Source organism: Gadus morhua, chromosome 12 (assembly GCF_902167405.1).
Source record: "Gadus morhua chromosome 12, gadMor3.0, whole genome shotgun sequence".
Classification (NCBI taxonomy): Eukaryota; Metazoa; Chordata; class Actinopteri; order Gadiformes; family Gadidae; genus Gadus; species Gadus morhua.
This window is the reverse complement of record NC_044059.1, coordinates 25,737,671-25,751,908: the sequence shown is the minus strand read 5'-3', so window position 1 is coordinate 25,751,908 and position 14,238 is coordinate 25,737,671. Positions and strand designations below refer to the sequence as shown.

Here is a 14,238-nt window from a genome sequence, read left to right as displayed (position 1 = left end):
ATTTTTTTTTTAATAAATTGAATATACATATATTATAACAAAAATACGACATTGTCATAAGATATGACAATTAATGGATATTATTAGATCCCTCTGATCTTTCATGTGAGCATAGGCATGTTGGTAATCTAGTGTCGATGTTGGACTTGCAAGACAAAGACCTCACGCTCGTTCAGCTTCTACGTTTTCGAAACTTAAGTGTTTCCTGATACCGAGCCAGAATACTTTCTATTATCTCAATATATAAATCTCAAAGGACACATTCATTGTACATGCAGGAATCATAATTGTGTCCCGGAGTAGCAGGTTGTCGATGGAGAACACGGTGACCAGAAGGTGGCAGTAAAGAGTATAAAATGTGCTGCCTCTCCTCAATTCATCCTACAGAAGGGTTCTTAAACTCAATTTACCTGGGGGCTGCTAGAGGTAGAGTCTGGGTCAGGCTGGGCCCCATCAAGTATTCCACAAAAAAAAGGAGCACAACTGACCCAATCTAAGTTAATGATCGGGCTATAATTAGATCACGTTGGCTATGTAATTGCTGACAACAGGAAGCATTTCATAGCGGTTGGTGGAAACCGGGACATTTTAGCGTACTTTGGTTTTTGTCGGGACTCAAAAACCAAACACGCAGGACACGCAACTCAAAATTGGGACTGTCCTGGCAAAACCAGGACATCTGATCACCCTATCACAAGTCATAAAGCGTGGCAAGCCACTCTGTGCGTTTGTCAACAACACGCGGGCCGCACTAACACTAAACTTTGATGTCAAGTAGGGGGCCACAAAATATCATCCCGCGGGCCTCAATTGGCCCCCGGGCCGCGAGTTTGAGACCCCACCTACAGGAAGCTCTACTTCCCAAAACAAGAACATAAGTGGTCATGTCATGTAGAGACGTTGAAAGCAGTTCCTCACTTGACGTATTTTTTCATCACTCCTTTTTCCCCATCTGCGTTGTCTGCTATATCTGCATATATATTTACCATGCATAGAATAAGCTGAAATAAACATGGGATTCTATTTGATTAGACGTAGTGAGAGTTAAAGCCATTTACTTTAAGGAACACTACATATCTCTAAGATCTCTGGTCCTGATCATAGGTTTCAGCTATCGGAAGTGTTTGTGGGACACTTTCTTTTTCTTTCTTGCATTGAACTCTCAAATGCCGTTATTTATGTGGGTGAAAAAGGCATTTGGCAGTTAACCACTGGACAGATAACAGTCATAACAGAAATATCAGGACAATTCTCATATCTTCAAAGTATTTCTTATAAACAGCAGAGCTGTTTATAAGAAAACAGCTCTGCTGTTTATAAGAAGAGCTGCAGAGCTGGCGATGTTACAATTAAGTTATTTTTGTACATGGACACCCCACTCACTCTGGCAAAGCGTGAGGGGGAGGCTTAAGTTGACCAGGCCTTCTGGTCAAGTTCGTCACTAGACACTTATCTCCTGACAGACTTAGCTGGTCTGTCTACTGCTGCAATTATTCGTAGTAGTGTGTACGTCTGTAGGACTGTTGATAATAGACGGCAGGATTACAACTAAACAATTTTATTGCGTTAGCTAAACCAATTTACATTGATTCGTATCCATAATGAGGGCAGGTGAGGTTAGCTAAATAGTATGATTTCCACTGACAATTGTTCCACCTCAAGCAAAGTTATGCCAAAAGGTCGTTTTGAAAGGTTGTCGTGTCAGATTGTTTCCATGCGACAGGGATGGTTTGGTATGCTTGTCTGTGGGGTTATTTTAGTTCATATGTGTTGTACATGTATGTGAGAGTGAACCTATCTCTGCGTAAGTAGGGAGGGGGAGGGATTATGGGACTTAGAGCCCAGCTCCGCATGGACTGTCTTCCGGTCTGGCTGTACGTGTGTGTTCCCCATGGGTTGTAGGGCTCTTAGTGGGTTCTTTAGGACAGTTCCCCCCCCCCCCCCCCCGAGGTCAGACAGCATCGACTTGTTTGGGAGACAAGAGCTCAAACCATATATGCCTTCTGATCGCCTCAGGTGGTGTCCTAAAAGACGGATGATTTACTTCCTAATGATCATGTGATTAAGCAGGTGCTTTTTAAGAGTCTGCTGCCCTTGATAAAGGACAGCAGGCTCTTATTCCAATAACATCGATGAAGGTAATGGAGTGGCCAACACTTGTGGTGCTTGGGACTCTAAAGTAGAAATGTTTCTGGATCATGTTTCTTGAAGGCTCGAGTTACAAACATGCATACAAATTCATGCAGATACGAGTCCAAATGATTCACTTTAAAGATGATGAAAACAAAAAGTTGGAGGGAATGGATAAGACGGACAAAAAGTTCACACGACAAAGGAATGTGCTTGAATGTGCTCCATTCCCCTGAATAACGCTTTTAACAAAGCATAGTGCTGTTGTTGCCTTTGGTTACTATTCCCCTGCTGAAACGGCTGGCCCATACACTGATTAATAATGTTAAGTCAAATCAGATTCCTATCCATCTGGTTTCTGTGTGGGTGTGTGTGTTTGTGGGGGGGGGGGATGGTTTTGATTCAGACCATTTAAATCTAAAAACGCTTCTTCAAAGAGAGAAATTACTTTGGGTTACTCACAGCTGACCCAGGGTAATTAGGAACGTCCCACGCGAAGATGCAATCTGAGATCAATTTTTTTCACACATTTTCCATTTCTGTGGACGAATGCATGCATATTTGTACACCAGTTAAGAGGGCTAGAAAGCATCCTTTTGTGATTCCTGTCACATACTGAGAGGAAATTAAAGATGTTCCTAGATTTAAATCTCGCTAAGCACAGTACATCGTCTTTTGATTTTCTCCCCATGGGATGGCCTGTTGTTGCGATCTTTGATCCTGCCTTGGATCTTTAGCCCCCGTTAGCGCCCACGTTGAAGTGTCCTCCTGGACCGGCTCCGGGTCACTGATAGGATGAGTAGGGAAGGGGGCTGAGGAGGACTTTATCATTGGAAGGATTACAGAAATAGATGAGTTTTTGTATGACAGGCAGGTCTCTGTCCGTCTTTAGTTGGGGCATGGCCGTACAACGCCGAGGGACCAGACCGGTCGACCTCTGTTGTGCGCCGGTAAACAATACATACTGGTACATACCAGAAGATGTACAAGTGTATGTGTAGAAGAACATATATACATGGTACCATGGCATGGGAGCCATTGAACCATCGGACCATGTTGTCCCCATGAGGACACTTATTGACCCACGTACTCTTTGTCCTAACAGCCAATGGACGGCACAATGTTCTCGTCCTCATCTTTGTCCTCTTTCTCTTCCTCCTCCTCCCAATCAAAAGTTTACATGAGGCAATCCGTGAATGAGACGATCTCAGAGGTGCAATGTGGCGGTCATGGAGTTGAATATATTATGAGCCGTGGAGATGATCTGCTGTGTTGGTATTCCTTCGTATTTGCCATCGACTCAACATTTGTCTTGTTTGGCTGACGCTTACGTGTGTGTGTGTGTGTGTGTGTGTGTGTGTGTGTGTGTGTGTGTGTGTGTGTGTGTGTGTGTGTGTGTGTGTGTGTGTGTGTGTGTGTGTGTGTGAACTTAAGGGTCAGTGTTGGACCTGAGAAGGTGTTCTTGGAATTCCTCAAGAGAAACAGCCGTCAGTCGTCCCAGAGCCACACGCTAAGGAGATCTGTCCCCCGCTGGGAAGATCTTTCCCCCCCCCCTGGGAGGGTCTCTCCTCCCAGCCTCTTAAGGTGCCCCTGAAGCTAGCATCTTAGCTAACACAAAGTGTATACTTGATGCTTTCTTTGTTGCATACGGGAAAACAATGGGAAACATCCCCATACACAAACCAACACATCCACCACCAGAACCCCTTCATCCATCCCCCTGAAAACACACACACACACACACACACACACACACACACACACACACACACACACACACACACACACACACACACACACACACACACACACACACAGTAAGACTGAATTAAATGTCATTGCAAAAGCTGTCCCATGATGACTAATGCGGGAAGGGGCACTTTCAAAACATGCCACACGAGAGCCGTGCATGCTGTGCGAGTAATGTGATTGTACAATGATTTTGTGCATGTGTGTCTTCCACAGAGCTTGGCATTCTTACAAAATACTACATCATTTCAGGGGTTTTTTCAGAACAAGAAGGAACTCTCATCAGATGAAGCGCGGGACCCACCCTTCACACAGACAACTATGCCAGCTGCATTGTTGTCTCAACTATGCTCTGTCTTCAAACAGTTGAGTCAAACATGTACTGAAACTTGAAAGTTGTATATATGTATGTATGTATGTATGTATGTTTTTTGCAGGAATAAGTTTCAGTCTTACTGTGTGTGTGTGACTGGGCCTTAATGGTACGCTCTCTACCTGGTGAGCCACAGGGGCGCCCCCACATTGGTCAAAGGTTAAGCAAGGCGTAGGAGGACGACAAGTACATTTAACTGATGACGTCCTGTTTCAAGAGGAAGGTCGGTCGGGCTCGAGGGGACAGCACGAGGAACTAACGTCTACAGCGTTCTGGTCGTGGCTTCCTTGGGATATGTCAGTTTCATGAGAGAAACATAGAGTTAGAGAAAAGAGTAGAGGCTTTTTAATAATATCAAAACAGAAATAACCAGGGGGGACCCTCTCGTGTGTCGGACTCTCCGCCGGGGTGGATCTCTGGACTTATTTCAAGTGAGCTGTCGAAGACGGATGACAAATTAGGAATGCATTTTACAGTTTAAGTTACAAACAGTGAGAGCTAGGAGCTTTATGTGTAACAGAGCACACAACAAGAGAGCTCGAGACATGAGAGGTAATGTAAAAAAAAAAGAAGGAAATCACATGACCTACCTTATTTTCCCTCTCTCTCCCACTTGCTCGTGCTCTCTCTGTCCCCCTGTCTCTCTCTCTCTCCCCCTCAGTAAGCTGACACAGCGTTTACGCATTAGCTGCTCTTGTCTCTAATAGGATCTGCGGGACTTAGGTCGTCATCTGATAAAACTAAGCAGCTTGGTCACTGCACTGTTCCTTCTTAACCAATCTATGCTCAATTACGATAATGGGAAAACAACTGTTGGAGGACGAAAATGTATTAGCAAAATCATGAGAGGCTAATTGATCAGTTTACATACAATCATTGTTCCCTAAGCCTGTTGGCAGGGACAGTTGCTTGGCTGTCGCAATGCTGCCGTCAAACTACAGATGAAAAATGAGCCTGCATGGCTAAATCTGGCACGTTTAGATGTTGAACTCTGGTGCTCATGTTTATTAATGTGCGCTGAATAAAGAAATCTAAATAAGTAAGAAACGGCTGAACAGAAAGGTGTTTTACAGTCCAAGGTGCAATTTTGCTCTGCTGTCTAATATTTCCCTTCTATCTGATTTTAAAAATTACTGGACGTAAAGTTTAGCTGTGTTGGCCTCAATGGAACAACTTTTGACTATAATCAACTGTTGACTATAATCAAAGTGAGCAGTGTTATGTTAAGTAGACAGACACAATCAACTTGTTAAAGTAAACCATAGTGTATTTTTACTTTCTTGTAATCCCTATGGTTCACGTATGAGGTGTAGCTGTGGGAATGAGCACGATGGCATTAAAGCCCATAGCATCTGTGTTTATCACACTTTATACTGTACACTGATAGCAGGCCTAGCTTTAATGTTTGTAATGAAAGGCTTCTAGCGGGCAGGATACTATAACTCCACCTGGATCAGGCTTACCTTGGTCTTACACTCAGTGCGCGAGAGCTACCATGCCTAGGTGCCTGGGTCAAGGTTTAATGGCAAATGGACCGTATTTATACAGCGCCTCCTAACCTGTGGCCGATCGCGCTTTAGAAATTAACGCCTTATGAGCTGGCCCCTTACATTTACCCATTCATACACAGAGGGTGTTGTGAACCTTGCAAGGCGTAAAAGCCTACTCATTGTGAGCAGTAAGGGTTAGCTGCCTTGTTCATTGACACCCCGACAGTCATAGCTACGAGGTAGCTATGACTCTTCTGAGTAGTAAAGCAATGCAACGATATTCCTCACTTTACTGCAATCACTCTGTCAGGTTACCTTCAGTCAACAATCCTTTGCTGACACATTCATTTCATTCCTCTTATTTGACCGGTGATGGTCTTCTGTCGTCCACTTTTATCTCGTTTTTTTATTGAGGTCACAGGAAAATCTCCTCAGCGTCAGTGGAGACACGGCTGATCAGTGTGACACCCACCTCACTAAGCCCTGAGGAACCTAAGATACCTCCACTGACTCCAGACGCGCGCACACACACACACACACACACACACACACACACACACACACACACACACACACACACACACACACACACACACTGAAAATGTACAGGATGTTTTTTCCTGTTTATCTATTTTCTTTGGTTGGGCGTCCTTTTTTCCCCAATTGATTTGGTGATGATTTTGGATGGATCCCTTTGAAAATGGAATCCTTTTGAAAAAATTATTATAGATTGATAGAATACCGCTCTTCTGTTTTATCTGCTCTCTGTGCATCAGATACACACTTGTTGGCTTGTTCAATATGTTGTAGAAATACACAAACACACACACACACACACACACACACACACACACACACACACACACACACACACACACACAATTATCAATTATTCTATTATGATGATAGATGATGATATTATGCATTATGATAAATGTTTTACAATGATAACTTTTATTTTAAGCCCTGAGGCTGGTAGTACAATATATATTAATGAGGTTAGGGGCCTCAATGGCCAAATTCTTCCTGTTTCACACCCTAATCGAAACCCAAAAAAGTACACTAATTGAATGCATGGTTTCATATTGTCAAATACAATTTCAAACATCATATTTAATACGCTGAATTGAAAGAAAATCATGAATTAACATTGATATAACCTTATTCTCTTCTCTACAACGTCTATTTTGATGTCACACATGGAAATTAAGTCTTGATTAGTGTTAACTTTCAGTGGGTCTTTTGTCTCTCAAACAACGCATTTATAAAGGAAAGTCCTTTCTGCCTGAGTTATCGCTGGCTTCCTCCAATGGAAGTGAAGGTAAAACAGACCTTTTAAAACAATTACTGCACCAAGAAAACAACTGCCAGTCATTCTTAGAGAGGAAGGATTCTAATTAATAAACCTCCACTAATCCCCTCCTTGTTTTACTACACCACAAGCATTCTCTACCTCGCTCTACCTCCCTCTCTCTCTTCCCCTCTCCCCCCTCCCTCCCTCTCTCTCTTTCTCTCTCTGGGTCCCAGTCACTCTCTAACCTCTGCTACAGTTTGAACCAGAGGGTGAAACACACTGCAACTTGTGGCTTTCTTTCAAGTTATTCTTTTGTTTTTTCTGAGGACTGGAATAGTGACTTGGAGAGAGAGAGAGAGAGAGAGGTATGATGTTCTAACGGTGGTTTTAGTGGAGGTTGTGACGGGTCTTGGAGTTAGCGGTGGAAACTCAGGAGTTGGCGAGAAAGCGGCTCAGAAGAACAGGTGGAATACTCACCTCGAACCGCTCAGCACTTCAGCTCACTGAGGTAGGCTCCCGGCGACCGAAGCACTATGGTCCTTTGGATTGAGATTGGGATAAACTTGTACTGCATTGGTTTAATATTTAATGCGTATGAGACTTTTTCATATCATCGTATTAAATAGATGTTTTTTTATACTTTTTTTGTCTTTAACTTTTCCAATAACATTAAAAGTCAAGTACAGTATTTGGGCAATCGTTAGTATGATAGTATTACTTAAAATGTCCCTTTTAATTGGTTGTTTTTCCAAATAGTAAACAATAATTTGCATAACGGTTTATTATGCATATATATGCAGCAAGTACAGTTAATATTAAGAAAATTAAACCACAAGAATTCCTGTAAGAAGGCTTGCAACAGTTAATTAATGTTGTGTGTATTAATTATATTTTAAGGAGATCCTAAATATACTCTCTAAATAGTTTACAATAGGAGTGAAATTAATCATTAAGATGTGTTGATATGTTTTAATGGGGTTTTTACTGATTTGTGTTAATTAACCAAATGGATTGTTATCAGTGGATCATATTGGCATACAGCGATATTTAATATTATTGTTCTGTATGCATTCTGGTTTGTGACACAAAATCAAACAAAACTGATTGTTGGTTGATTTGTTGGTTAATGCAGTGATTAAAATCTGCTATTACAGCTCTCAACTTATGCACTAAAAAAAACACTACTGTCTAAACCAACTGTGTAGTTATTAATAATAAAAATGAAACAAACTAAACCTGTCACCATCCATACCCTAACTCTCTCACCCTCTCTCTTCCCTAACCCTCTCAACCCCTCTTCCCTTACACTCTCACCCTCTCTGTTCCCTAACCCTCCCACCCTCTCTGTTCCCTAACCCTCTCCCCCCCTCTTCCCTTACACTCACACCCTCTCTCTCCCCTAACCCTCTCACCCCCTCTTACCTCCTCTCCCCTCACCCTCTCACCACCTCTTACCTCCTCTCCCCTCACCCTCTCACCCCCTCTCGCCTCACCCTCTCACCTCCTCTCCCCTCACCCTCTCACCCCCTCTCCCCTCACCCTTTCACCCCCCTCTCCCCTCACCCTCTCACCCCCTCTCCCCTCACCCTTTCACCCCTCTCTCCCCTCACCCTCTCACCCTCTCACCCCCCCCCCTCTCAATCCCCTCTCCCCTCACCCATTCACTCGCCTCACCCTCTCACCCCCTCTCGCCTCACCCTCTCACCCCAGCAGGACCAGGGCTGAGAGGCCCAGACACTCGGATGCATCTCTCCCTGGACACCATGAGCATGGGGGACGACAGCTGCCTCTCCCCCAGCAACTTCCACGAGATCGGGAAGGGTGGGGGGGGCGCGGCGGGGGGGCGCGTCCACAGCATCGACGTCATCCTGGGCTTCAGCAAGGACCAGGAGTCCCTGCTCAGCTCCACGGGGGGGGACCTGGGCCTCCACAGGCTGGCCGTGGAGGGCCTGGTGGAGGCGGTGAGGCTCCAGGAGCCCTCCTCCAACCACCTCCCCTACGGGGGCCACCTCTCCTCCCTGGGGGAGGGCAGCCCGGAGCAGCAGCAGCCCTACCACGGTACGTCGGCTGTGAGTGGGGAGGGTCGCCCCTCAGCCTGACAGCCCTGCTCGATGCTATTGCTAGCCTAGCATCGGTATGGTTTTCAATAGGACGGTTACAACAACGATACAATGCTGCTTTTTCTTGTATCTACATGATTAATGTAGACTTTTTACCCTTTTCCAACACATATATGTAAAATCCAAGGAATTAGAATTATTTTTTTGCCCTGTGTTTTTAAAAAGGTTAGGTAAACACCACCAGTATAAGAAAAGGACTTGTTAATATATCTATACCTTTTTTTCTCCTAAACTAAATGAACCTCACCCTTTAACTCTGAGATATCAAAAGGGAATAAAAATCTGAGAACAAGATGGTGTCGGGTGGGGGGGGCTGAGGTTACGACCAATAATGTCCCAAATCCAAATCCCATCCCCTTGTGGAATTCCGGTAATCTTCTGTGAAGATTAGATTTTACAACACTGTGGTGCTGTTATTATTAATATCATTCAGTGACAGAATCCCTTTCCTCATCTTTAATCTGTATCTATTTTCACATTCATACACCGCTAGGTGCTTTAGGTTCAGGCATGAGAACAAAAAAAAACACTGTATCAAACCTCGTTGTTATTTACATTAAAGATATTAAAGTCTTTGCTCACAAAGTCATGACAGGAGAGTAACGCTAAAAGTCAAAAGCTGACTGTCCAAGGACATCAACGTAAACATCACAACAGCAATGACGTTTCCCTCGTGTGCACGTAAGTGAATTAGGTGACCCCTTTAGTAACGAACGGGGGGGGGGGGGGGGGGTCTCTCGTCTCCTCTGCGTTGAGACTAAAGGGTGCTGGCTGCTAAACAGAAGGCCGTCGTAGGCGCCGTGCTTGTGACGGGCTGACAGACTGAAGAGCTGGTCGCTGAACCAAGGCTGACCCGGTCCCATTGTGGGATCCTATAGGCTTTGTCACTGTGGCCTAATGAGAGATGGATAAACTGACCCCCCCCAACCCCACATCCCCCCTGCTGCACCATCTCCTATGTTGAAGCCACAACTGTTTCTGTCAGGGCACAGAGAGAGACCGCTGAAACGTTACGTGCTTTTGCTTCTTGCTTACACGCATTGTGATTTCAATGATTGGGGCAAAGTAATGACAATCATATCGTTCTAAAACATACGGCCGGTCTTGTCGTCTGATGTCTTGGTCTAACCCTTGTGATGAAAGGGAGTTCTCACTTTGTGATACAAAAAAAGGCTATTGCTATTACTGTTGTGTAGTGGACAGTGATCCGCACTCCAACAAGAATCAGTGTTAAGGTTTACTTTGTTTCTTTGATGGCTACACAATGTATTTAGGTTAAATACCCTGGCTTTACCCACTAGGTGGAATACATAATGCAGTTTGCTGTATTGTTAATAGAAAACCTAGCAATGAAATGCTTTGCAGGGCTAACCAAATGGTGTGTCAGTGAACTGGAATTGCATTAGTGTATACAGTAGTTGTTAAATATAATTGTCAAGAAAAAATATATAAAAATAATATATATTTAGCCACCCATTGCATCATTAATTAAATCGCTAGATTTATTTAATAATGTTCCATCCCTGGAACATTCCTCAGCAAACAGGGCCTCAAATGCAACCGACTGGTTCTCCTCCTCCCCCTGGTTCCCCTCCTCACCTCCTCCCCCTGGTTCTCCCCACTGTGTCCCCTACAGACATGGTCCTGCTGGGCACCAAGAGCGGCCGGGACCCCGGCGAGCTGAGGAGCAGCCTGGAGAGCGACGAGGACGCCGACGCCAAGTCCCCCGACCTCTGCAAGGACGAGCAGCCCAAGAAGAAGCACCGGCGCAACCGCACCACCTTCACCACCTACCAGCTGCACGAGCTGGAGCGCGCCTTCGAGAAGTCCCACTACCCCGACGTGTACAGCCGCGAGGAGCTGGCCATGAAGGTCAACCTGCCGGAGGTCAGGGTGCAGGTAGGCGGAGCCAAAGACGACACGTCGCCTTCTTCTCCCTCCTCGGTGCGATGGGAAAGTGACATTGGTGGTATGGTCACCAAACGAGCTGGAACCAAAGATCAGCTCGTTCTTTTGATCAGGGATACAACCCAGTCATCGACTGGTTTGATGAATGGCATGTATCATTGCCAAGCGCTCGAAAAATGAGGTGAAACACGACATTAAATGGGATGAAAAACAGCGATTCACACCAAAACAAGCAAAAACACGATAGGGTCGCATTGTCACCAAATCAGTTTTACCTCACTTGAATTGACATTATTGAACCATCAAACCACCACCTCTCTTTACTGAAGTACCACTGTCTCCCTCAGGTGTGGTTCCAGAACCGCAGAGCAAAATGGCGCCGGCAGGAGAAGATGGACGCCAGCACCATGAAGCTCCACGACTCGCCCATGCTCTCCTTCAACCGGCCCCCGGCCATGCACTCCAACATGGGCCCCATGAGCAACTCCCTGCCCCTGGACCCCTGGCTGACGTCCCCTCTCACCAGCGCCACGCCCGTCCACACCATCCCCGGCTTCATGGGCCCCGGCCAGGGCCTCCAGACGGCGTACCAGGGGCCGCACAGCTTCCTCAACGCTCCTCCTCACCCTCCTCATCCCCACTCCCACCCTCACTCCCACCCCCACGGCCATCCCTCCATGGGCCAGGGGATGCAGAGCATGGGCCCCCCCCCGTACCAGTGCCCCGCGCCCTACTCTGAGAAGTACCCCCTGGAGGACGTGGACCAGCGGAGCTCCAGCATCGCCGTGCTGAGGATGAAGGCCAAGGAACACATCCAGTCCATGGACAAGACCTGGCAGCCCATGTGACTAGCAGACGGGCTGTGGCTGGCTGATTAGAAGAGGAGGAGGAGAGGAGGAGGAGAGTGCGTCCGCTGCTGCTTCCCTCGGTCGAGAGAGGCAGCCCGGTGAAAAAGACATCCGTGACCCAGTGGTACGAAAAAGGAAGGAAGGAATGGAAGATGGATTTGGGATTTTTTTGAACATTGATGTGGATATTTTTATGTGTACGAAGCACAATCCTCTTTCTCATCTCAAGTCTTTACAGCATTCCTAGAGCGTAAACTACCAGTGGCTAAACCAGTGCATGATCCTAGTGATCAAGACATTAGAATGGTCTGACTGCAACCAATGGTGCAGTTGGGTACATGCTCGCTTCTCTTTGATAACCGGTTGAATCTGATTTATTTTCCAGACTTCATTTTTTACAATGCTCCCCATTGATTTTCAATTTCAATTCTTTTTCCAGATAATGGCTCTACAGATATTCAGTGAACAGCACCTACAAAGCATGTTGACAGCATCCCCTTTCCCATTGCAAAGATAATAAAATAATAAATACAAGAATGGACATTATAATACTGTATATTGGTCATTATAATAAAACCTATATTATGTGTTAAGTATAAATGCTATATTTCAATCATAGAATAAGAATAATTAGTTGTTTTGCCTAATTAAGAATACCACAGCACATCCTATGTATTAACAGAACGGTAACGAGGAAAACATTCAAATGATAATCAAAAATTAAAGATGCCAAAACAGGAATTAAGTTGCTAAAATAATACTGGTCAGATAAGAAAAGCACAAACTAATTTGCAAGTTTCCATCTCATACAATAAGTATTTTGAATATTGAGAGATGACAAGACTTTGGACTTTTTATGGAATTCATTTTTAATTGTTTATTAACAATAAGATTATTCGCTGCATTAGTAAGCACCTGAATTGTTCATGCAATGTTTGGAATGGGGGGGCTGACTATTATAGCTGTTATGTTTTCCATTGAGCACCAACTGTAGCTCTGAACAATCAGTACACTGTTTTAAGATTAATACTTTGTGTTTAGTGAAAATGCTACACAAGTCAACCACGTAAATGTGAAATTTAAATTAATTAATTAAATGATTCAAATAGTGATGCCATGTGTTGAGGTGTGCACCGTTCCATAGCTGATCTCAGGACAGACACAAAGACGTAAGCGATTAAACACCAGCTCAGAGTAGACAGGGCCAAAGTAAACCAAAAAAACATTCCTGCAAAAAAACATTCCTGCACAATTAAAGGTCGAAAATATGCATTCTATCAGAAACATGCTGTCTACATCTGAAATATGCGTGCTATTTTTCAAAGCAAATTTGATTGCAGTTCCACAATCATGGGCTTATGAAAAAGACGTAGAGGCAGCAAGAGGATTTGTGAGTTAAGTCACTGTTTTTCTTTAGTTTTTGCTCTAGTGGCTCCTGGAGGGTAAAGCCTACTGGCACGGTGTGTGTGTGTGTGTGTGTGTGTGTGTGTGTGTGTGGGTGTGGGTGTGGGTGAGGATGTGTGTATGGGTGTGTGTACGTGCAGACCGACATAGAGAACTCTGCGTGGTGTGTGTCCCCACATAGTGTGTTCTTTCTTCAGCACAATTGATCCAAACCCCATCTTCTTTGTCTCAGATTCAAGGGGGAATGAGGGGGGGGGGGGGGGGGGGGGGGGGTTGAAACGGTTGCAGGCTCTGCTAAATAGGCCAGTTTGTCTTGGACATTTTTTGTTTGTTTCCTTTCCTATTTTGTGTCACGTTGAGGTTCCACTACTGCAAGAGTGGTTATTCAAATTCAAATTCAAATTCAATTCAAAAATACGTTATTTGTCCCCAGGGGGCAATTGAGGATGAAACGTGGGTCACCGCGGGTCTGTTGTTGAGAATGTTTATATTACTGGAAGACTGAAATGACAAATTTCATGTTTGTGTTCAGGAAGTGAGACATTTTTGCAAATTTCAGGTTTGTGTTCAGGAAGTGTTCAGGTTTGTGTGCATCTGCTGATAAGGTTTGTGTGCATCTGCTGATAAAATGAACGGGTGACACACACACGTTGAGTAGCCCCAGTGACTTGAAAAAGTGAATTTGAATTGAAAGACAATAATTTTTTTTAATTTTTTTATTTATTTTTTTAATCTTTACTTGTACTATTTCACTTTAAAGAGATGACTTGTTCAAAGTCAATAGTACACAGTAGAAACACCTTTATTATGAACGACCCACATGTAACGATGAATGGCAAAAAAAAAACACAAACTTTGTCCAAGTCACTTGTGTGACCTATTTCTCGACTTCTTGACAGCCTCTCATCCATTTTTTTTGTAC

At 44.5% G+C, this 14,238-nt stretch overlaps 1 protein-coding gene across 2 annotated transcripts; it reads left to right on the top strand.

The window, feature by feature from the left end:
- Nucleotides 1–6,583: 6,583 nt before the first annotated feature.
- Nucleotides 6,584–12,508, top strand: rx1 (retinal homeobox gene 1). Of its 2 annotated transcripts, none has more exons than XM_030372457.1 (4): nt 6,584–7,544; nt 8,750–9,094; nt 10,793–11,055; nt 11,412–12,508. In XM_030372457.1, exons 2-4 carry the CDS (start codon nt 8,779–8,781, stop codon nt 11,910–11,912), a joined length of 1,080 nt encoding a protein of 359 aa, XP_030228317.1. In that variant the 5' UTR covers nt 6,584–7,544; nt 8,750–8,778; the 3' UTR covers nt 11,913–12,508. The 2 variants fall into 2 exon arrangements, with proteins under 2 accessions (XP_030228317.1, XP_030228316.1); XM_030372456.1 differs by having other exon boundaries at nt 8,747–9,094.
- The last annotated feature ends 1,730 nt before the right edge of the window (nt 12,509–14,238 follow it).

Excerpts from the sequence above, each read along its gene's own strand:
- rx1 (XM_030372457.1), top strand. The coding sequence starts at position 8,779 with ATGCATCTCTCCCTGGACACCATGAGCATGGGGGACGACAGCTGCCTC. Across the intron at positions 9,095-10,792 it reads GCAGCAGCAGCCCTACCACG|ACATGGTCCTGCTGGGCACC; the intron begins GTACGTCGGCTG and ends TGTCCCCTACAG. Across the intron at positions 11,056-11,411 it reads TGCCGGAGGTCAGGGTGCAG|GTGTGGTTCCAGAACCGCAG; the intron begins GTAGGCGGAGCC and ends TGTCTCCCTCAG.